This window comes from Molossus molossus, unplaced genomic scaffold (assembly GCF_014108415.1).
Source record: "Molossus molossus isolate mMolMol1 unplaced genomic scaffold, mMolMol1.p scaffold_m16_p_5, whole genome shotgun sequence".
Taxonomy (NCBI): domain Eukaryota; kingdom Metazoa; phylum Chordata; class Mammalia; order Chiroptera; family Molossidae; genus Molossus; species Molossus molossus.
The window spans coordinates 83,671,570-83,696,209 of NW_023425388.1; the positions used below are offsets into that span (position 1 = coordinate 83,671,570).

Here is a 24,640-nt window from a genome sequence, read left to right on the forward strand (position 1 = left end):
GGGTAGAAAAAATCAACCAATCAGAAAACCAAAAAAAAAAAAAACGATTAAAAAACAGGAAGACAGCTTAAGAGAACTGTGGGACAATTGGAAACCCAATAATATTCGCATCATAGGAGTCCCCAAAGAAGAAGAAAATGAGCAAGGGTTAGAGAATATATTCAAACAAATAGTGACAGAAAACTTTCCTAATTTGGTGAGGGAAGAAGGCATTCAAATTCAAGAAGCACAGAGAGCCCCAAGTAAGAAGAACCCAAACAAGCCCACACAAAGACACATAGTAATCAAACTGCCAAAAATTAAAGACAAAGAGAGAATCCTAAAAGCAGCAAGAGAGAAGCAACAGATTACCTACAAAGGAAACCCCATAAGGCTCTCGGCTGACTTCTCACAAGAAACACTACAAGCCAGAAGGGAATGGCATGAAGTAATCAAGGTCATGAAAAACAATTATCTGAATCCAAGACTACTCTACCCAGCAAGGCTATCATTCAAAATGGAAGGTCAAATAAAGAGCTTGCCAGACTAAAAAAGGCTAAGGGAATACATTAGCACCAAACCAGCACTACAAGAAATGATAAAAGGACTGCTGTAATTAGCAGGAGAAATGGGAAGAAAAAACAGAACCACACTAAACAAAAATGGCAATAAATAGCCCTGGCCAGTTTGGCTCAGCGGTTATAGCGTCGGCCTGCGGTCCGGAGAGACCCGGGTTCGGTTCCCACTAAGGGCACGTATTTCGGTTGCAGTTTGTTCCCGGCCATGGTGGCAGCCACTCGATGTGTCCCTTCACATCGATGTTTCTCTCTCTCTCTCCCTTCCTCTCTCTCCCTCCCACTCTATCTGTACAAAAAATGGAAAAATATCCTCGGGTGAGGATAAAAAAAAAAAGGCAATAAATAAGTACATATCAATAATCGCCTTAAATGTAAATGGATTGAATGCCCCCATAAAAAGACACAGAGTAGCTGATTGGATAAGAAAGCATGATTCTTCTATATGTTGTTTACAAGGGAACCACCTCACAACAAAAGACTCACATAGATTGAAAAATGAAGGGATGGAAAAAAATCTTCCAAACAAACAAAAAAGAAAAAAAAGCTGGGGTAGCAATACTCATATCTGATAAAATAGACTTCAAAATGAAGGCCATAACTAGAGACAAAGAAGGCCACTACATAAAACTAAAAGGATCTATCCAACAGGAAGATATAACTTTGATAAACATATATGCACCCAATATAGGAACACCAAAATATATTAAAAATCTTCTGGAGGACTTCAAAGGAGACATTGACAGCAATACAATCATAGCAGGGGGCTTCAACACCCTGCTGACATCACTGGATAGATCCTCTAGACAAAAAATTAGCAAGAAAAAAAGAGACTCTAAATGAAGCACTAGACCAAATGGATTTAAAATAGATATCTACAGAGAATTATACCCCCAAACTACAGAATTCACATTCTTCTCAAGTGCACATGGGACATTCTCCTTTCCTTTTTTTTTTTTTTTTTTTTATCCTCACCCGAGAATATTTTTCCATTTTTTGTACAGATAGAGCGGGAGGGAGAGAGAGGAACAGAGAGAGAGAGAAACATCGATGTGAAGGGACACATCGAGTGGCTGCCACCCGCACGACCAACCAGGGCCGGGGACAAACTGCAACCGAAGTATGTGCCCTTAGCGGGAACCGAACCCGGGTCTCTCCGGACCACAGGCCGACGCTCTAACCGCTGAGCCAAACCAGCCAGGGCGGGACATTCTCAAAGATAGACCGCATGTTAGGACACAAACTACGTCTCACCAAGTTCAAGGAGATTGAAATCATATCAAGCATCCTCTCAGATCACAATGGCATGAAACTAGAAATCCATTGCAAGAAGAACATACAAAGTCATTTGAACACATGGACGCTAAATAGCATGTTATTAAACAATGAATGGGTCACCGAGGAGGTCAATGAAAAAATCAAAAACTTCCTGGAAACCAATGAAAATGAAGACACAACAAAACAAAATCTATGGGATGCAGCGAAAGCAGTTCTGAGAGGGAAGTTCATAGCACTACAGGCCTACCTCGAAAAACAAGAAAAATCTCTAATAGACTATCTAAACTCACAACTTAATGAACTAGAGAGCAAACAAAAAGAAAACCCCCAAGCAAGTATAAGGAAGGAGGTAGTAAAGATCAGAGCAGAAATAAATGACATAGAGACAAAAAAAAAAAAAACAATTTAAAGGATCAATGAAACAAAGAGCTGGTTTTTCAAAAATTAAATGAGATTGATGTACCCTTAGTTACACTCACCAAGAAACAAAGAGAGAGAACCCAAATACACAAAATCAGAAATGAAATGGGAGAAGTAACAACTGACACCAAAGAAATACAAAAGATTGTTAAGAACTACTATGAACAATTATATGGCAACAAATTCGACTATCTAAACAAAATGGACAAATTTCTTGAAACACATATTCTGCCAAAACTGGACCAGGAAGAGATAGAAAACTTGATCAGACCAATATCAACAGAAGAAATTGAAGATGTAATCAAGACTCTCCCAGTAAACCAAAGCCCAGAAACGGATAGCTTCACGGGGGAGTTTTACAAAATATTCAAAGAACTAACACTCATTCTCTTCAAACTATTTCAAAAAATTCAAGAAGAAGGAAGACTTCCAAACTCCCTTTATGAGGCTGGCATAATTCTAATTCCAAAACCAGAAAAAGACACTACAAAGAAAGAAAACTACAGGCCAATATCCCTGATGAACATAGACGCCAAAATCCTGAACAAAATACTAGCAAATCGGATCCAGCAAAACACCAAAAAAATTATCCACCATGACCAAGTGGGATTCATCCCAGGGATGTAAGGCTGGTACAATATTCACAAATCAATAAGCGTAATACACCATATAAATAAAATGTAGAATAAAAACCATATGATCATATCAATAGATGCTGGAAAAGCCTTCGACAAAATCCAGCACCCATTTCTGATAAAAACGTCAAGCAATGTGGGAATAGATGGACCATATCTAGACATAATAAAGGCCATATGTGAAAGACCTACAGCCAACATCATACTCAATGGGCAAAAACTAAAAGCATTTCCCTTAAGAACAGGAACAAGGCAAGGATGCCCACTTTTGCCACTCTTATTTATCATAGTACTGGAAGTCTTAGCCACAACAATCATACAGGAAGGAAAAATAAAAGGAATCCAAATTGGAAAGGAGGAACTGAAACTGTCATTATTCGCAGACTACATGATACTATACATAGAAAACCCTAAAGACTCCATCAAAACATACTAGACTTAATAAATGAATTTGGCAAAGCAGCAGGATACAAAATTAACATGAAGAAATCGATGGCGCCCTGGCCGGTTTGGCTCAGCGGTTAGAGCATCGGCCTGCGGTCCCGAGAGACCCGGGTTTGGTTCCCACTAAGGGCATGTACCTCGGTTGCAGTTTGTCCCCGGCCCTGGTCGGTCGTGCGGGTGGCGGCCACTCGATGTGTCCCTATCACATCGATGTTTCTCTCTCTCTCTTCCTCTCTCCCCCTCCCACTCTACCTGAACAAAAAATAGAAAAATGTCCTCAGGTGAGGATAAAAAAAAAAGAAAAAAGAAAAGAGAAATTGATGGCATTCTTATACACCAATGATGAACTCACAGAAAGAGAAACTAAGTAAACAATCCCATTTACCATTGCGGCAAAAAAATTAAGATACCTAGGAATAAACTTAACCAAAGAAATAAAGGACCTATTCACAGAAAACTGCAGGTCATTGAAAAAAGAAATAGAGGAAGATATAAAAATGTGGAAGCACATACCCTGTTCATGGATTGGGAGAATTAACATCATTAAAATGTCTATATTACCCAATGCAATCTATAGATTCAATGCAATCCCCATCAAAATACCAATGGCATACTTCACAGAATTAGAACGAGTACTTCAAAAGTTCATATGGAACTAAAAAAGACCTCGAATAGCCACAACAATCTTGAAAAGGAAGAACAAAGTTGGAGGGATCACATTACCAGATTTCAGGTTATACTACAAAGCCACCGTAATCAAAACAGCCTGGTACTGGCACAAGAAAAGGCATATAGACCAGTGGAACAGAACCGAGAACCCAGAAATAGACCCAAGGCAATATGCTCACTTAATATTTGACAAAGGTGGCAAGAGCATACAGTGGAGTAATGACAGCCTCTTTAATAAATGGTGCTGGGAAAATTGGACAGCTACATGCAGAAAAATGAAACTAGACCATCAACTTACACCCTACACAAGAATAAACTCAAAATGGAAAAAAGACTTAAATGTGACTCATGAATTCATAAAAATCCTAGAAGAAAATGTAGGCAACAAAATTTCAGACATCATACACAGCAGAATTTTTGCTGATACATCACCTAAGGCAATAGAAACAAGGGAGAAAATGAACACATGGGACTACATCAATCTCAAAAGCTTCTGCACAGCGAAAGATACAATCATCAAAACGGAAAGGCTACCCACTGTATGGGAGAGCATAATTGCCAATGATACATCAGATAAGGGGTTAATTTCCAATATATATAGAGTGCTCATACAACTCCACAAAAGTAAGACAGAGAACCCAATTAAAAAATGGGCAGAGGAACTAAATAGACACCTCTCCAGACAGGACATACAAATGGCCAAGAGACATATGAAGAAATGCTCATCATCACTAATCATCAGAGAGATACAAATTAAAACAACAATGAGGTATCACCTCACACCTGTCAGAATGGCTGCCATCAACAAATCATCAAACAACAAGTGTTGGTGAGGGTGTGGAGAAAAGGGGACTCTAGTTCATTGCTGGAGGGAATGCAGACTGGTGCAGCCACTATGGAAAACAATATGGTGTTACTTCAAAAAATTAAAAATTGAACTTCCATTTGACCCAGTGATCCCATTTCTAGGAATATACCCTAAGAAGCCTGAAACGCCAATCAGAAAGAATATATGTACCCCCATGTTTGTAGCAGCACTATACAATAGCTAAGATCTGGAAACCGCCTAAGTGTCTATCAGTAGACGAGTGGATAAAAAAGCAGTGGTACATATACACAATGGAGTACTACGGAGCTGTAAGAAAGAAAGATCTCTTGTCCTTTGAGACTACATGGAGGGACCTGGAGAGTATCATCCTGAGTGAGGCAAGCCAAGCAGAGAAGGACAAGTATCATATGATCTCACTTATTTGTGGAATATAATGAAAATAACAGTCTGAGGAATGGGGTAGTCCCAGAGATGTGGAGAGGTAGGGTACAGACTGACAATCCCCAGAAGAGGGGATGGTGGGGGAGAGATAAACCACAGAACTTATATGCTTGTATGCATGAACAGTGGGCATGGACAACAAACTGGGGACAGGGCGGAGAGGGAGGGGGAGGGGGGAATCAGTGGGGGGGAAAGGAAAAACATCTGTAACAAAAATTAATTAATAAAAAAGAAAAAATAACAATTAAAAAAAAATAGAGAACCTGTTTGAAGAAATAATGACAGAAAATATTTCTAAACTGGTGAAGGGAAAAGTCACACAAGTCCAGGAAACACAGGGTCCCAAGCAAGATGAACCCCAGAAGACCCACAGCTAGACACATAATAATAAAAATGGCAAACATTAAAGACAAAGAAAGAATCTTAAAGGAAGCAAGAGAGAGACGAAAGTTATCTACAAGGGAGCTCACATTAGACTATCAGGTGATTTCTCAATTGATATGCTGCAGGCCAGAAGGGAGTGGCATGAAGTGTAGAAAATAATGCAAGGCAAGGGTCTGAACCCAAGACTACTCTATCCAGCAAGGCTATAATTCAAAATTGAAGGAAAATTAAAGAGCTTCATGAATAAAAAACAAACAAACAAAAAAATAAGCTAAAGGAATTTACTACCACCAAACCAGCACTGCAAGAAATGATGAAGGGACTGTTGTAAGAAGAAACAGAGGGAGATAGAGATAGAGATAGAGATAGAGATAGAGATAGAGATAGAGATAGAGATAGAGATAGAGAGAGAGAGAGAGAGAGAGAGAGGAACACAGGCATAAAATTAAAATGGCAGCTTAGAACTATCAATAATTACCTTAAATGTAAATGACTTAAATGCTCCAATCAAAAGACATAGGGTAGCTGATTAGATAAGAAAACACAACCCATATATATGCTGTGTACAGGAGACCCAGCTCACAACAAAAGACACAGGATGAGAGTAAAGGAATGGAAAAAACTTTTCCAAGCAAATGAAAATGGAAAAAAACCTGGTGTAGCAATACTCATATCTGACAAGATAGACTTAAAAACAAGGGCCATAATGAGAGACAGAGAAGGTCACTACATAATATTAAAAGGATCAATTCAACAAGAAGATATAACACTGGTAAAACATATAAGCACCAAATATGGGAGCACCAAAATATATTTAAAAACTACAGGAGGACTTCAAGGGAGAGATCAATAGCAACACAATCATAATGAGTGACTTTAACATGCCATTGACACCACTGGATAGATCTTCAAGACAAAAAATTAATAAGGACATAGAGTTCTTACAAGATGAACTAGATCAATTGGACTTCATCGATATTTACAGAACATTTCACCCCAGAGCTGCAGAATATACATTCTTCTCAAGAGCACATGGGTCATTCTCAAAGATAGATGACGTGTTAGGAAATAAAGCAAGTCTCTACAAATTCAAGAAGATTGAAATCATAACAAGCACCTACTCAGATCACAGTGGCATAAAACTGGAACTCAATTACAATAAAAACACACAAAAACATTCAAAAACTTGGAGGCTAAATAGCATGTTATTAAACAACAAATTAATTACTAATGAGATCAAGGAAGAAATTAAAAACTTTCTGGAAACCAATGAAAAGGAACACACAACAACACAAAATCTATGGGACACAGCAAAAGCAGTCCTGAGAGGGAAATTCATATCACTACAGGCCTACCTAAAGCAACAAGAAAAATTCCTAATTGATCTTCTAACCATACAACTTAAAGAACTAGAAAGTAAATAAAAAGAAAAACCCAAAGCTAGTAAGAGAAAGGAAATAGTAAAGGTCAGAGCAGAAATAAACAACAGAGACTAAAAAAAAAAAATTTTAAAGATCAATGAAACAAAAAGCTGGTTCTTTGAAAAGATGAACAAGATTAATGGACCTTTAGCCAGACTCACCAAGAAACAAAAAGAGAAAAACCAAATAAACAAAATCAGAATGAAAGAGGAGATGCAACAACTGACATCACAGAAATACAAAGGATCACCAAAACATACTATGAACAATTGTTCACCAACAAACTGGAAAATCTAGGAGAAATGGACACATTTATAGAAACACACAGCCTCCTAAAACTGAACCAAAGGAATAGAAAACTTGAACAGACCAATAACAACAAAGAAAATTGAAGATGTAATTAAGAAACTCCCAGCAAACAAAAGCCCAGACCCAGATGGCTTCATGAGGAAGTTTTACCAAACATTCAAAGAAGATCTAATACCCATTTTCCTCAAACTATTCCCAAAAGTCCAAGAAGACGGAACACTTCCAAACTCATTTTATAAGGACAACATAATCCTAATTCCAAAACCAGATAAAGACATTACAAAGAAAAACTACAGGCCAATATTCCTGATTAACACAGATGCCAAAATCCTTAACAAAGTATTAGCAAATCAGATTGACCAGGATAAAAAATTAACATCAAGAAATCAATGGCATTCTTATATACCAATAATGAACTCACAAAAGAGAAACTAAAAAATAATCTCATTTATCATCACAACAACAAAAAAATTAAGATACCTAGGAACTTAACCAAAGAAGTAAAGGGCCTCTTAGAGATTCCAAAATGGCAGGGGAGTGAATGGAAGCTACACAGACCATCTCCCAGGACCAAACTGGAATTACAATTAGGAAAAAGCAACAGAAAAGCATCTTTCTAGGACCATATAACCAGAGACACTGAACCGAACCTGGTAGGATTGCGGAGGTGCAAGAGGGACACTGGGAACCCAGGAACAGCAGCGATCTTAGCTGTGAGCAACATCCTTAAGGTTAAAATTCCAAGCCCACTCCACAATGCAGAAGGCTGAAACAGAGGGCTAAAATAGCCACAGCCACTCACTTTGGGCTCCAGCAGAGGGAGGGTGGACTGGACTGGAACTGTGTGGGGACACTCTGGATATGGAGGGCACTCAGAGCTTTTGCTGAGTTGCAGCCACGCAGGACAGTGGACATCTTACTCCATCCCAGGGCTCTGGGGAGAGAAGGCAAACTCTCCCTCTGAGATTCAACCCCACCCAGGTGAGCCATTGAAATGCAAATAGAGTCTCATTAACAACCAGCATCTGCTCCATCCTCAGGCAATCCTCTTGTGCTGAAAACCTGAGGGAGTTTTTTATTCAACTGAGAACTCAAGACTCTTCAAGTTACCACTACTAATAGCCTGCAGGCAAAAAGCTAGAGGATAACTGAACCTTTCCTGAGATTGCAAATCTACCCAGGAAAGTAAGTCTTGACAGTGCTGTTTAACATGGGTCCTCCCATGCTCATCTAAACCCAACAGAGGGAACCACAAACAGCAGAACACCAACACACACAGGAAAAATTTGGCAGGCTCCAAAATCCACTGAGATAGCCAAAATGGTGAAACAAAGAAACAAATCCCAAATGAAAGAACAAGAGACTTCTACCAAAGATGAGATAAATGAGGTGAAATTAAGCAAGTTAACAGAACTAGAATTCAGAGCCATGATCTTCAGGAAGCTCAACAGCATGAGTAAGGACATCAACACCATGAGTAAAGACATAGAAACATTTAAAATCAATCAATTGGAAATGAAAAACCACCAAGAAGAAATGAACAATGACATAGCAGAAATAAAGAACACATTGGAAGGACTAACCAGCAGAGTAGAGGAAGCTGAGGACCAGATCAGTGAATTAGAAGACAGTGTAAAAAAAAATCAACCAATCAGAAAACCAAAAAGAAAAACAATTAAAAAACAGGAAGATAGCTTAAGAGAACTGTGGGACAACTGGAAACATAATAATATTCACATCATAGGAGTCTTAAAAGGAAAAAAAAATGAGCAAGGGTTAGAGAATATATTTGAATAAATAGTGACAGAAAATTTTCCTAACATGGTGCAGAAAAAAGGCAAAGTTCAAGAAGCACAGTGAGCCCCAAGTAAGAAAAACACAAACAGGCCCACACCAATACACAGTAATACAATGCCAAAAATTAAAGTCAAAGAGAGAATTCTAAAGGCAGCAAGAGATAAGCAACAGGTTACCTACAAAGGAACCCCCATAAGGCTCTCAGCTGACTTCTCAACAGAAACTACAGGCCAAAAGGGAGTGGCATGAAGTAATCAAGGTAAGAAAAACAAGGATCTGAATTCAACACTACTCTATCCACCAAAGCTATCATTCAAAATAGAAGGTCAAATAAAGACCTTTCAAGACAAAAAAAAAAAAAAAAAAGGCTAAGGGAATACATTAGCACCAAACCACCACTGCAAGAAATGTTAAAAGGACTGCTATAATTAGTGGAAGAAATAGGAAGAAAAATATAACCACACTAAAGAAAACAAAAATGGCAATAAATAAGTCCATATCAATAATCACCTTAAATGGAAATGTATTAAATGCTCTGATAAAAAGACACAGAGTAGCTGATTGAATAAGTAACCATGATTTCATATATATGTTGTTTAAAAGAGATCCACCTAATAACAAAACACTCACATAGGTTGAAAGTGAAGGAATGGAACAAGATCTTCCAAGCAAACGTAAAGGAAAAAAGAGCTGGGTAGCAATACTCGTATCAGATAAAATAGATTTAAAAATGAAGGTCATAACTAGAGACAAAGAAGGTTACTATATAATATTGAAAGGATCTGTCCAACAGGAAGATATAACCCTAACCCTAACCCTAATCCAATATAGGAGCACCAAAATATATTTAAAAATCTTCTGGAGGACTTCAAAGGAGAAATCAACACCAATACAATCATAGCAGGGGATTTCAACACCCAGCTGACATCACTGGATAGATCATTTAGACGAAATATTAGCAAGGAAACAGAGACTCTAAATGAAGCACTAGACCAAATGGATTTAAAATAGATATCTACAGAGAATTACACCCCAAAACTGCAGAAAGCACATTCTTCTCAAGTGCACATGGGACATTCTCAAAGATAGACCACATGTTAGGGCACAAACTAAGTCTCTACAAGTTCAAGAAGATTGAAATCATATCAAGCATCATCTCATTACAATGGCATGAAACTAGAAATCAATTGCAACAAGAACATGCAAAGACATTTGAACACATGGAGGCTGAATAACATGTTGTTAAACAATGAATGGGTTACCAAGGAGATCAAGGAAGAAATTAAAAACTTCCTGGAAACCAATAAAAATGAACACACAACAACACAAAATGTATGGGATGCAGCAAAAGAAGTTCTGAGAGGGAAGTTCATAGCACTACAGGCCTACCTCAAGAAACAAGAAATATGTCTAATAGACTATCTAACCTCACAACCTAAAAGACTAGAAAGCAAACAAAAAGAAAACCCCAGAGCAAGTAGAAGGATGGAAATAGTAAAGATTAGAGCAGAAATAAATGACATAGAGACCAAAAAAAACAATTCAAAGGATCAATGAAACAATACATAACCAAATACACAAAATCAGAAATGGAAGAGGAGAAGCAACAACTGACATCACAGAAATACAAAGGGTTATTAACAAATACTATGAACAATTACATGGCAACAAATTCGACAATCTAAGCGAAGTAGACAAATTTCTAGAAACACATAGTTTCCCAAAACTGCACTGGGAAGAGATAGAAAACTTAAACAGACCAATAACAACTAAGGAAATTGAAGAGGTAATCAAGACTCTCCCACCAAACAAAAGCTCAGGCCTGGACGGCTTTATAGGGGAGTTTTACTGAACATTCAAAAAAGAACTAACACCCACTCTTCTCAAACTATTTCAAAAAATTCAAGAAGAAGGAAGATATCCAAATTTTTTTTATGAGGCCAGCATAATTCTAATTCCAAAACCAGATAAAGACACTACAAGGAAAGAAAACTACAGGCCAATATCCCTAATGAACATAGATGCCAAAATCCTGAACAAAATACTAGCAAATTGGATCCATCAATACATCAAAAAAAAATTATTCACCTTGACCAAGTGGGATTCATCCCAGGAATGCAAGGCTGGTACAATATTCACAAATCAATAAATGAGATACATCACATAAGCAAAATGAAAGATAAAAACCACATGACCATATCAATAGATGCTGAAAAGGCATTCGACCAAATTCAGCACCCATTTCTGATAAAAACACTCACCAATGTGATAATAGAGGGATTATATCTAGACATAATAAAGGCCATATGTGAAAAACCTACAGCCAATATCATACTCAATGGGCAAAAACTAAAAGCATTTCCCTTAAGAACAGGAACAAGACAGGGATGCCCACTTTTGCCACTCTTATGTAACATAGTACTGGAAGTCTTAGCCACAGCAATCAGACAGGAAGAATAAATAAAAAGGATCCAAATTGGAAAGAAGGAAGTGAAAGTGTCATTTCTTGCAGATGACATGATATTATACACAGAAAACCCTAAAGACGCCATCAAAAATTTACTAGACTTAATAAATGAATTTGGCAAAGTAGCAGGATACAAAATTAACATCAAGAAATTGATGGCATTCTTATACACCAATGATGAACTCACAGAAAGAGAAACTATGAAAACAATCTCATTTATCATCATGGCAAAAAATTAAGATACCTAGGAATAAACTTAACCAAAGAAATAAAGGACCTGTTCACAGAAAACTGCAGGTCATTGAAAAAAGAAATAGAGGAAGATATCAAAAAGTATAATCACAGAACTTGTTCATGGACCAGAAGAATTAACATCATTAAAATGGCCATATTACCCAAAGCAATCTATAGATTCAATGCAATCCCCATTAAAATACCAACGACATACTTCACAGAACTAGAACAAATATTTCAAACGTTCATATGGAACTGAAAAAGACCCCGAATAGCCATAGCAATCTTGAAAAAGAAGAACAAAGTAGGCGGGATCACAATACTGAATATCAGTTTATACTACAAAGCTACTGTAATCAAAACAACCTGGTACAGGCATATAGACCAGTGGAACAAAATAGAGAACTCGGAAATTGACCCAAGACATTATGCTCAATTAATATTTGACAGAGTTGGCAAGAGCATACAGAGGCATAAAGACAGTCTCTTTAATAAATGGTGTGGAGAAAATTGGACAGCTACATGAAAAAAAAATGAAACTAGACCATTAACTTACACCATACACAAGAATAAACTTAAAATGGATAAAAGACTTAAATGTGACTCGTGAGTCCATAAAAATCCTAGAAGAAAATGTAGGCAACAAAATTTCAGACACCAGAATTCAGATACCAGAATGTAGGCAGCAGAATTTTCACTGATACATTACCTAAGGCAACAGAAACAAAGGAAAAATTGAACACATGGGACTACATCAAACTCAAAAGCTCCTGCACAGCAAAACAAACAACCATCAAAATGGAAAGAGAACCTACTGTATGGGACAGCATAATTGCCAATGATATATCAGATAAGGAGTTAATTTCCAAAATATATAGAGTGCACATACAATTCAACAAAAGGAAGACAAAAAACCCAATTAGAAAATGGGCAGAGGAACTAAATAGACATCTCTCCAAACAGGACATACAAATGGCTAAGAGACATGTGAATAAATGTTCAACATCACTAATCATTAGAGAGATACAAATTAAAACAATGAAGTATCACCTCACAGCTGTCAGAATGGCCGCCATCAACAAATCATCAAACAACAAGTGTTGGTGAGGGTGTGGAGAAAAGGCAACTCTAGTACACTGCTGGTGGGAATACAGACTGGTGCAGCCACTATGTAAAACAATATGGTGTTACCTCAAAAAATTAAAAATTGAATTTCCATTTGACCCAGTGATCCCATTTCTAGGAATATACCCTAAGAAGCCTGAAACACCAATCAGAAAGAATATATGTACCCCCATGTTCATAGCAGCACTATTTACAATAGCTAAGATCTGGAAACAGCCCAAGTGTCCATCAGTAGAAGAATAGATAAAAAAGCTATTCCTAGAATGCCTCAGACTGTGACTATCCTGATTTACTCTCCATTCCTTAAATATTCTCCATGTTTTAAAGCTTCAATGCCTTTACTTTTAACCACCTGCTCTTCCTTCAGCCTGTATCTTACCACACATTTCCTATTTAACAAAATCTAATTTATCCTTTAAGAATCATAGGGGGTTTTCAAAATGCTGTAGGTGGATATTTCTTGCACATGTTTCCAGAAACAAACTAGAAATAAAACTAAACTGGAAAACGCTCACCCTAAATTACCAACTGAAGACTAGTTGAAGAGGAGACTTTTAACAAGAAAGGGCAGAAACCACCCCAGACATGTTGGTAGGGTGAGATTGCAAGAGGGGCTGGCCCAGGTCCCATGGGCAGCAAGCCAAGGGTGGGGAGAGATAACTTGGCTGCCAGGGTTGTTTTTCCTGAGAGGAGTGAGGCCCATACCCTAGCTGGGCTCCCCAGGCTGGAGCACCAGAGCTGAGAAGAGCAGTCCATGTAACATCCAGCTGTGAAAGGCAGTAGGGCTTCTATCCACCAGGGAGAGACAGAGCCTGTCAGAGACAAAGTCACTTGTTTTTTTTAAAAAAAAACCAGAGCACAAGAATTTCATTTGTAGCCACTAACCTGAGGCTTCAGTGGAGGGCTGCTGGTACAGACTGGAGTTGCCTGAGGAGTATCAAGGGTAGGAGGCATTAGGGAGAGATGTAGATGTGCAGCAGCTGGGATGCATGTGCTTGGTCATCCCCCTCCCATACCGCAGCAGCCATTTTTCCTGAGGCACAAGCCCCTCCCAGAAGCAGCCAGGAAAAAGGCATTTACTGCACCCTCAGGGATAGAGGGGCTACAGCTCACACCACCCTCAGGAATCCCACTTGCCTGATTCTGCATCTTGACACCTGCTTAGGAGGCAGAAGTAGACACCAAGCCTATGGGTCTGGGAAGTCTCATGGGATGTCAGTAACTGGCTTTAGGGTGGGGGAAGACCAAAGGCAGAGGCAGATCCCAAGGTGCCTTGGGACATTTGCTGACCCATCCCTGAGCCCGATGCTGCTTACAAGCTGGTCTTAGAGCACAACTTGGCCCCTTCCATAGCCAAGTCCTGTGAAGATAGACACAAACCTAGGATCGCTTGAAGCTTTGAACAGGTTGCCAAGAGCCAAACGTGGACAGCTTCTAACAATGGCTTCCACCAAAGAACCGCCCAGGAGGCCCAGAACCAGCATACAAAAGTCAGTCTCAGTCAACATAAGAGCGGGATCCAAAGAGAGATCTCGGCAAGCACTAAACTTTGCCAAGACAAACTCCACCTCATTGTTTTTCTTTTTTTTTTTCTTGTCTTTTTTAATTTTTTTTTTGCTTTGTATATTATTATTTTCTTTCATATTTCTTATTTTTCTCTTTGCTTTCCTTATTCTGTTTTTTCTTTCTTCTTCTTTTATCCTTTTCAGAATTTTCCTTCCCCTTTTCTTTTATACTGTTTTTTTTTATTCTTATTTTTATCTCTCTTATTTCCATTCATAGTTTCTTTTTTTCTTCTCATATTTTTTATTTTCTTTTATTATTCTTGCTCTCTTTTCTCTTTCCTAATTCTCTTTAATTTGTGGTTCACAGCATTACAGGCTTACCTCATGAAACAAGAAAAAGCTCAAATAAATATTTTAATCCTACAACTAAAAGAATTAGAAAGAGAACAACATGAAAAGCCCAGAATACGTAGAAGGAAGGAAATAATAAAGATCAGTGTGGAAATAAGTAACATAGAGACTAAAAGTCAATACAAAAGATCATAAATACGATTGACAAAACCTTTAGCCACACTCATTAAGAAACAAAGAGAGAGGACACAAATAAATAAAATCAGAAATGAAATAGGGAAAGTAACAACTGACATCACAGAAATACAAAGGATTGTAAGAAAATACTATGAATAACTATATGCCAACAAATTAGACAACTTAGGTGAAATGGACAAATTCTTAGAAACATACAATCTTCTAAAATTTAATCTGGAAGAAACAGTAAACCTGAATAAGCCAATAACACCTAATTAAATTGAAGCAGTAATAATAAAAATAAAAAATAAAAAACTCCTAGCAAATAAAAGTGTCCTGAATTGGATGGCTTCACAGGTGAGTTATACCAAACATTCAAAGAACTAACACTTACCCTCCTCAAACTATTCCAAAAAATTCAAGAGGAGGGAAGATTGTAAAGGTCTTTTATGAGGCCATCATTATCATAATCCCAAAAAGAGGCAAAGACATTACAAAGAAAGAAAATTACAGGCCAGTATCACTGATCAACATAGATGCTAAAATCCTCAAGAAAATATTAGCAGATCGGATCCAGCAATACATTTAAAAGATCATACACCATGACCAAGTGGGATATGCTTCAGGATGCAAGTCTGGTACAATATTGGCAAATCAATAAATGTGATACATCACATAAACAAAATGAAGGATAAAAATCACATGATCATATCAATAAACACAGCAAACACATTTGACAAAATTTAGCACCCACTTATGAAAAAAACTCTCAGCAAAGTGGGAATAGAAGGATCATACCTCAACATAATAAAGTCCATTTATGGCAAGCCTACAGCCGACATCATACTCAATCAGGAAAAACTAAAATTGTTTCCCTTAAGATGAAGAACAAGACAGGGATGTTCACTTTCACCACTCTTATTCAACATAGTACTGGAAGTGCTAGCAACAGCGATCAGAAAAAAAGAAGAAATAAATAGCATCCAAACTGAAAAGGAATAAATAAAACTGTAGATGACATGATATTGTACATAGAAAACCCTAAAGACTCCACCAAAAAACTGCTAGATTTAATAAATAAATTGGGCAAAGTAGCAAGATGCAAAATTTATATCCAGAAATCCATGGCATTTTTATACACCAATAATAAACTCTCAGAAATAGAAACTAAAAAAAAAAAAAAAAAAATTCAATTTACTATTGCAACAACAACAACAAAAATACTTAGGGATAAAGTTAACTAAGGAGGTAAAAGATGGATACTCAAAAAACTACAAGACATTGGAAAAAAGAAATAGAGGAAGATACAAATAAGTGGAAGCATATACTATGTTCATGGATTGAAAGAATTAACATCATTATACTGTCCATACTATCCAAAGTAATCTAAAGATTCAACACATCCCTATTAAAATACCAATGAAATATTTTACAGATCTAGAACAAATATTCCAAAAATTTATATGGAACCAAAAAAACCCTGAATAGCCTCAGCAATCTTGATGAAGAAGAACAAAGTTAGAGAGATCACAATACCAGATACCAAACTATACTACAAAGCCATTGTAATCAAAACATCCTGATATTAGCACAACAGGTATATAAATCAGTGGAACAGAACAAGAGACCTCAGAAATCAACCACGCCATTATGGTCAATTAATATTTGACAAAGGAGGCAAGAATATACAATAGAGTAATGACAGTGTGCACAAAGCAAGGCACTAACCTATGACCAGGCCAAGGCTGATTCCCAGAGAGCCAGAAAGGACATCAAATTAGACCCATTTGATGTTGCCCAGAAGGTGTTTGTAGCTGGAGAGGAGACTGCTCATATGTCGCTTGTAGATAAATCAGATCTCTCTCTCTTTTTTTTTTAATCCTCACCTGAGGACATTTTTTGCATTTATCTTCAGATAGAGTTGGAGGGAGAGAGGAGGAAAGAGAGGGAGAAACATCGATGTAAAAGAGACACATCTAATGGTTGCCACCCACATGACCCCAACCAGGGCCGGGGACAAACTGCAACTGAGATACGTGCCCTTAGCGGGAACCAAACTTGGGACTCTCTGATCTGCGGGCCAATGCTCTAACCACTGAGCCAAACCGGCCAGGGCCAGATCTCTTTATTTATGATTATTCAATAGCACCCCTCTTTGTCCAGGAGAACTACATACACATGAAGCCTACAGCTGCAGGGGGTGACATAGAAAAAAAAAAACACATGATGCTTTTAAGCAGAGCGGCAGACAGCATCTATGATGGTGACCTGGTGGACTAGCAGATCCAGAGTAAGCAGAACTGGGGGCTTGTGCCCACACAGGCCATTTATGCCAGTGTTCTTCCTGGAGAGTTAATGAGAGGGTTCATGACCCAGTTTCCCACCTTCCCAAGCTGGTTGGGTAAGCACTCGTGTACAGGCAAACATAATCGTCTTGTTCAGAACCCAGCATTGCATATGAGTCTCAGAACTTACTCCAGGAAAAGGACTATAAATATGGATTGTCTGGCACAAATAAGGAATGCACTTGTACAGCCCTTGCTCTCACGGGGTAGAAGGAGTACAGGATGTTGTTGCCCTTATGGATGCTTATTATTTGATGAAAGAAGACTGAGAATATCATAGAAATTGAGCAGCTGCGGAGGCAAGCCTAGTCCCTTCTCCAAGCTGGATCCCAAGGTCAAAGCAGCCTTTACCAGAGCTTACGATAAGGAAGTCCACCTTACTCCGCACTCACTTCAGGCAGTGAAGACACCCAGACACAGCACAGGCCCAGCGCTGGATTCGGAGCACAGTGAAGAGTTCCATGGAGACAACTCCCAGTCTGATGAGAAAGATCAAGACGCTGTGGAAACTGGTGCTATGATCACAAAAAAGATAAAATCTTCAAAGCCTTCAAAATCAGAGAAAGATAAGGAGTCCAGAAAAGGAAAAGAAAAAAGTTCCAGGAAATAAAACTGTTTTTCCCTACTGACAGTCCCTTTGTATTCACTGCTGACCAGTCTAGCTGGTCTAGAGGATGCCTTGTTTTGTTGTGTTGTTGTTGTTTTTAATCCTCACCCGAGGACATTTTTCCATTTTTTTGTTCAGATACAGTGGGAAGGAGAGAGAGGAAGAGAGAAAGAAACATCAGCGTTAAAGGGACACATCAAGTGGCTGCCACACGCATGACCAACCAGGGTCAGGGACAAACTGCAACCGAGGTACGTGCCCCTAGCGGGAACCAAACCTGGGTCTCTCTGGAACGCAGCCAGATGCTCTAACTGCTGAGCCAAACTGGCCAGGGCGAGGATGCCTTGTTTTTTCCAAAGGAACCATAAGAGGGTGATCGAGTGGTCCCATTATAAATAAAAGGTCGTACAGCCAGAAGGATGTAACCGGTAGGCTAATGTACACCTCTTATAGAGGTTGATAGGACTGCTTGGGTCCTCCACTGTCTGTCACTGTAATTTGATTGTGCTTCAAAATGTGTATAATCAGAATTAGAAACTACATGTGGCCTTTGGAACTAGATTTTATTTAACAATAATATGTCTGAGAACCGTGGTACTAAGTCAACTTTTGTAAGCTTAACAATTTATTCTAATGGCCTTTACAGGACCAATGTTGATTTATTATTATGTGGTGAAACTTTGTAAATAAATCATAATACAAAACAATCACCACCTAGAACTGGGTACTCTTTGTACATTGTCAAATAGCTTGTCAAAAATATAAATTAGGAATAAAAATGTTTCATATTAAACAAAAACAAAAAACAGTGATGGGAAAATTGGTCAGGTACATGCAAAAAAATGAAACTAGATTACCAACTTACACATACACAAAAATAAACTCAAAATGATAAAAGCCTTAAATGAAAGTCATTAAACCATAAAAATCCTAAAGAAAACATACACAGTAAAATCTCAGACATCCCACATGGCAGTATTCTCATGGATACATCTCCTAGAGCAAGGGAAACAAAGGAAAAAATAAACAAAGGGCACTACATCAAACCAGAAAGCTTCTGCACAGCAAAAAAAAGAAGAAGAACAAAAAAAGGAGGAGGAGGAGGAGGAGGAGGAGGAGGAGGAGAAGGAGGAGAAGGAGGAGGAGGAAGAAAAAAAAGGGGGAATCCACTGTATGGAAGAACATATTAACCAATAATACATCTGATGAGGGGTTAATTTCCAAAATATACAAAGAACTCATACAACTCAACACCAGGAAGACATACAGTCCAATTAAAAAGTAGACAAAGGGCTTGAATAGATACTTCTTCAAAGAAGACATATGGATGGCCAATACACATATGAAAAAATGTTCAATGTCACTAATCATCAGATAATGCAAATTAAAACCACAATGAGGTATCACCTCACACCTGCCAGAGTGGCTATCATTAATAAATCAACAAACAACAAGTGTTGGTGAGGATGTGAATAAAAGGAAATCTTTATGCACTATTGGGGTATGACTGTGCAGCCACTGTGGAAAACAGTATAGAGTTACCTTAAAAAATTAAAAATGGAAGTGCCATTTCACCTAGTTATCCCACTTCTGGGAGTATATCCTAAGAATTCCTAAACACCAATCAGAAAGAATACATATACCCCTATGTTCATAGTAGCACTATTTATAATTGCTAAGATCTTGAAGTAGCCCACATGCCCATCAGTAGATGAGTGGTTACACAAGCTGTGGTACATTTATACAACTTAATACTATGAGGCTGTAAAAAAGAAGGAGCTCTTACCCTTTGCAACAGCATGGATGAATCTGAAAAATATTATGCTAGGTGAAATAAGTCAGTCAGAGAAAGACAAATACCACATGATCTCACTTTGTGGATCTAATGAACAAAATAAACTGATGAGGCATGGATGCATGGAATAGAACAACAGATCTCAGAGATTAGGGGAGTGGGAGGGAGGAGGAGAGATTAACCAAAGAATGTATAGTCATATGCATTGACCATGGACACAGACAATAGCATGGGGAAGGCCTGGGGTGGGGCTGGGGCTGGGGAGAGGAGGATAAATAGGGGAAATATGGGGGACATCCTAAATACTGTCAACAATAAATAAATAAATAAGAATCATAGAAAATGTCATTTCTTTGCAAAGTCTTCTTTCAGTCTTCTGTTATATCCTTCTTTGTGTTCCCATATACCTTATTTTGATATTTAACTCAGTCTTAACTGCTCTATATAGAGTTGTGTAAATAATTTACTCTAGATTGGTAGTCCTATGACAGCAGAATTATTTCTTATTTATATAAGCAATTTCCTTCCCAGCCCCACATCTGCTGAGGGGTCCTGTCTACTCAATGCCTGACTCAATGTCTTGTCTTTTATAATCACTGAATGAATGTTGAATTTAATTTTAATGAAATTTCTGCAACTAATTCAATAAGCATTCTTTAAGGGCCTATATTACTGGTACAATGAGAGGTTTGCAGTATGGACAGTCAAAAAGAAAACTCATCTGAGAATAACCAAGACTTTCATACAAAGAAAAACTGAATAAACAAATATCTAACTGAAGTATGATTAAGAGCTCTTTGCATGATAAAGACAGTTCATTAGCTTGCAGATCAGAAAGTTGAAGATGTCTTCATGAAGCAGACCTCATATAAAGATTACATGGGACTGGAACAGAGGAATAGGTTAAAGAGGGCAAGTGCCTTTTAGATGAGACATTGATTGTGAGTAAATATTCTGAGTTAGGATTTAAATTTAATGCATCAAGGAACAGAGAAGTGATGGGTATGTTTTTGGAGATAAATTCTTAAAGATTAATGGTAAAAAATAAGTCACAGGTGAAATAACCCCAGTCCATGGAGGTCTTAAATACTAAGATAAAGGACAAAGACTTGGTTTGGAGGGTAATGAGGAGCCAAAAACATTTCCAGTCCATAGAGTACATCTATAATAGAAAAAGGGTGGATATGAAAGACTAATTGAAAAGTTCTTTTATTATGCATAAGTAAAACTAAAAAATACACAATGTCAGAGTTGTTTCAGAAGATGAATCCATAGGATGGTCATATTCATCAAAGGGAGTAAAGGAGATTAATGTAACCACATTTTTGCCCCCTTTCCACAAATCCAAATCTCTCTTCACATTTTGGTTTAACTTCCATTTCCTCCATTAAGTGATCAATATGAAATTTTTTCTCTCCACTATAGTTTTCAAGTAAAGAAGATATGTGTGTGGGGGGGGGGGGGGGGGAGAGAGAGAAAGAGATCTCAAGTGTGTAAAAAAAAAAAAAAATCAGCCTGACCCTTAACTGACTTTCGTGACGGTCATTTTATTTCACCCCAGAATCTCAAAGGACATTTATCTTTAATTGATGCTCTTTGGTTTACTTGTGTTTTGGAAACCATGCCTCTTAGGTTAGGAGTCTCTGCTGAAATACCAAGATGCTAATGCCAAGGAAATCCCTTCAGAATCAATGGAAAACTTTAACTTTGCCCTGATGCTAACATAATTATTGTCAATGACCTATTGGTAGAGGGAGTATTCTAGATTTACATAATTTATTCCCAAATGTTTTAGAGACCAAGACTTTTATTCTTCATTTTTCTAAAAACAAACAGCATCAGGTGGCCAATCAGCTACTATAAAATGTTTGTCAGTAAACTCAAAATAGAAGGACTGATTTCTAATTTATTTATATTAAAGCATTAAAATGCAGAAATATACATTTCCCTAAAATACTTCAGCATTTTTTATTGGCTTTATATTTTATCCACTTAAGTATTTTCTTGGCCTGTCTCTAAATTGAAGACATTATGGGAAACCATATGAGACTCCGTACTATGGTGGATCATTCCGTCCTATTCTAAGTTCAAAAATACCATTGTTGTATCAGTAAATATACAGGTAAGGCTATAACTGACTCTGTAAAATAATTATGGGGTGTAAAGTAAAATTGATTTCTAATTCAGTTGAATAACTTATATTTCACATTGAGGGCAAGAGAATGAGTTTTCACTCATTATTCTGATTCATTATCTTCTACATAAAATAGTGACTATTGAAAACTAAACCAAAGTTTATATGATAAGTATTATCAATTGATTTACCATTATGTGTTGCCAAAATAATGATAATAAAACTGTTTTTGCATACTTTTACTAAGTTTTTCCAAAATACTATAATTCTAAAATGTTGTTTTTTTAAGTGTTATGGACCTAAAATACAAAGGGCAAACTTATTTTATTCATGTGATTCTACCCCTCTAGTGATAAGACCCCAGAAAACCTTACCATACTTTGTGAACAAATAGAAGAATAGTATATTAAATTCAGTGTAAATGATGAAAAGAAACAGAAAAAAACTAACCAAAATATGTTTTAAAAGCGGTGTACTTTGATTAACCACTGTAGGCTCTTCTTCAAAATTGTCTATCTAAAAAATGCTGAGGCCAAATATTTTTAGCAATTTCTGGAAGAAAAGAAAGATAATTGTGATATTCTTAAAAACCCATGTTTTTTATAATATTATAGATGCTAAACTATACTAAATATATAATAAACTTGGGTGATCATTGAGTTCAAATAAACATATGGTGGGTTAGGGGTAGATAAATTTGTAAATATAAATAATTATATGATAAATGCAGAACCTCAATGGGATTCACCAAAAATGAGGAGTTTGAGAGAGTACAAGATAGGTATTTGTTACGAAGAATATGAACACTGTGAATGGAGATTTAGTCACCAAATCTCATAATATTTGACATGCATGTAGGATACTTAAAAACTAGAGACAGAAAATATTAGGATAAACAGATAATTAAGAATAATAATTTCTTGAGGAATGTGTTTTATTAATATAGGAGTAGGATTCAGAATGTTGAAATATAAAAACGGTATAAAATTAACTTATATTCTTACCCTGTCTTAAAGATGAATAGTTCTTTCTTTAAAATATTCCTTGGTAAACCTATCTGCGAAGGGATACTAAGCTAGGGAAGCCATTTTTTAAAAACCCACTGTTATTCTACAGAGTTTTTAATATTGGACACTTAAAATATCTAAAGAGCAATTTATTTTCAAACACCACATCAGTTACATAGGAAAGTATTTTAAACTTGTTTATTCTTTTCTTGGAGAAAAAGACACCATAAGAAAATGTCTTTTAATTTTGGAAATGCCAAATTATAGACACTGAGTAGGAATTTTTACATCAGCATTGGGGAATTCTGCAACAACAGCTATTCTGTTTTGGGAATCTGTGCCAGCATTTCTAGACTAGCCTGTCTGAGTACACTATCTGTGATACTTTTCTTTTCACAAACTTGACTTACTGTGAGTGTGCTAGCTTTCAGGAGGCAGCATAGGATAAGTGAAAAGAGGTTTTTTCTTTTTGTGTATGGAAATATTAGAGGGGAGAATTAGACCCCTCTACTTTAAAATCTCACTTCTCTACCATTTTTATCTCAGCCAAGAAGCCAGGAATGGCCAAGGAAAATTACTCCTCGACAACTGAGTTTATCCTCATAGGATTTACAGATCACCCAGTGCTGAAGAACCTTCTGTTTTTGGTGGTCTTTGCCATCTATCTGATCACCATGATGGGTAATCTTGGCCTGGTGGCATTGATATTTATGGATTGTCGTTTTCACACACCAATGTACATCTTTCTGGGCAACCTTGCTCTAATGGATTCCTTTTGTTCCTGTGCCATTACCCCCAAGATGTTAGAGAACTTCTTTTCTGAGGACAGGAAGATTTCCTTCAATGAATGCATGGTACAATTTTATTTTCTCTGTCTTGCTGAAACTGCAGATTGCTTTCTCCTGGCAGCAATGGCTTATGATCGCTATGTGGCCATATGTAGCCCACTACAGTACTACACCATGATGTCAAAGAAACTCTGCATTCAGATGACCATAGGGACCTTTATAGCTAGTAACCTGCATTCTATGATCCATTCAGGGCTTCTATTAAGGTTAACTTTCTGCAGGTCTAATAAAATTGACCATTTTTTTTGTGATATCCTTCCACTCTATAGACTCTCTTGTACTGACCCTTATATCAATGAATTAATGATATATATTTTTTCACTGCCAATTCAAATCTTCACCATTGCCACGGTCTTGATTTCTTATATTTGCATCCTTTTTACTGTTTTCAAAATGAACTCCAAAGAAGGAAGATGTAAAGCATTTTCTACCTGTGCATCCCACTTTCTTTCTGTCTCAATATTCTACATTTGTCTTCTCATGTATATTCGACCATCTGAGGAAGGGGAGAAAGATATACCAGTGGCAATTTTTTATACAATAGTAATTCCTTTATTAAACCCTTTTATTTATAGCCTGAGAAATAAGGAAGTGAAAAATGTTCTGAAAAAAATTATGAGGAATCACATTCTTAAATGAACTTTATTCTCAATGGAAAACATTTTAATTTATTAATATGGTTGCATAGATAAGGCACATAGAAAAAGACAAATTTGTTTTTATATAAAATAATAATCTCTAAATCATTAGACTGTTTTTTTAAAGATATATGAATGGAATTTCAAGACTGTCTGGCAAATCTTAATCCAAATTCCACCATTACCAAGTAAAACAGGAGGAAACTTGATGGTAACTTTCATTATC

The 24,640-nt window shown here is 37.1% G+C and overlaps 1 protein-coding gene across 1 annotated transcript; it reads left to right on the forward strand.

The window, feature by feature from the left end:
• Positions 1-23,488: 23,488 nt before the first annotated feature.
• LOC118617777 (olfactory receptor 5K4) lies at positions 23,489-24,415 on the forward strand. The gene has a single exon (XM_036243775.1). It carries the CDS (start codon positions 23,489-23,491, stop codon positions 24,413-24,415), a length of 927 nt encoding a protein of 308 aa, XP_036099668.1.
• Positions 24,416-24,640: the final 225 nt, after the last annotated feature.

Coding starts and splice junctions, on each gene's coding strand:
- LOC118617777 (XM_036243775.1), top strand. CDS start 23,489: ATGGCCAAGGAAAATTACTCCTCGACAACTGAGTTTATCCTCATAGGA.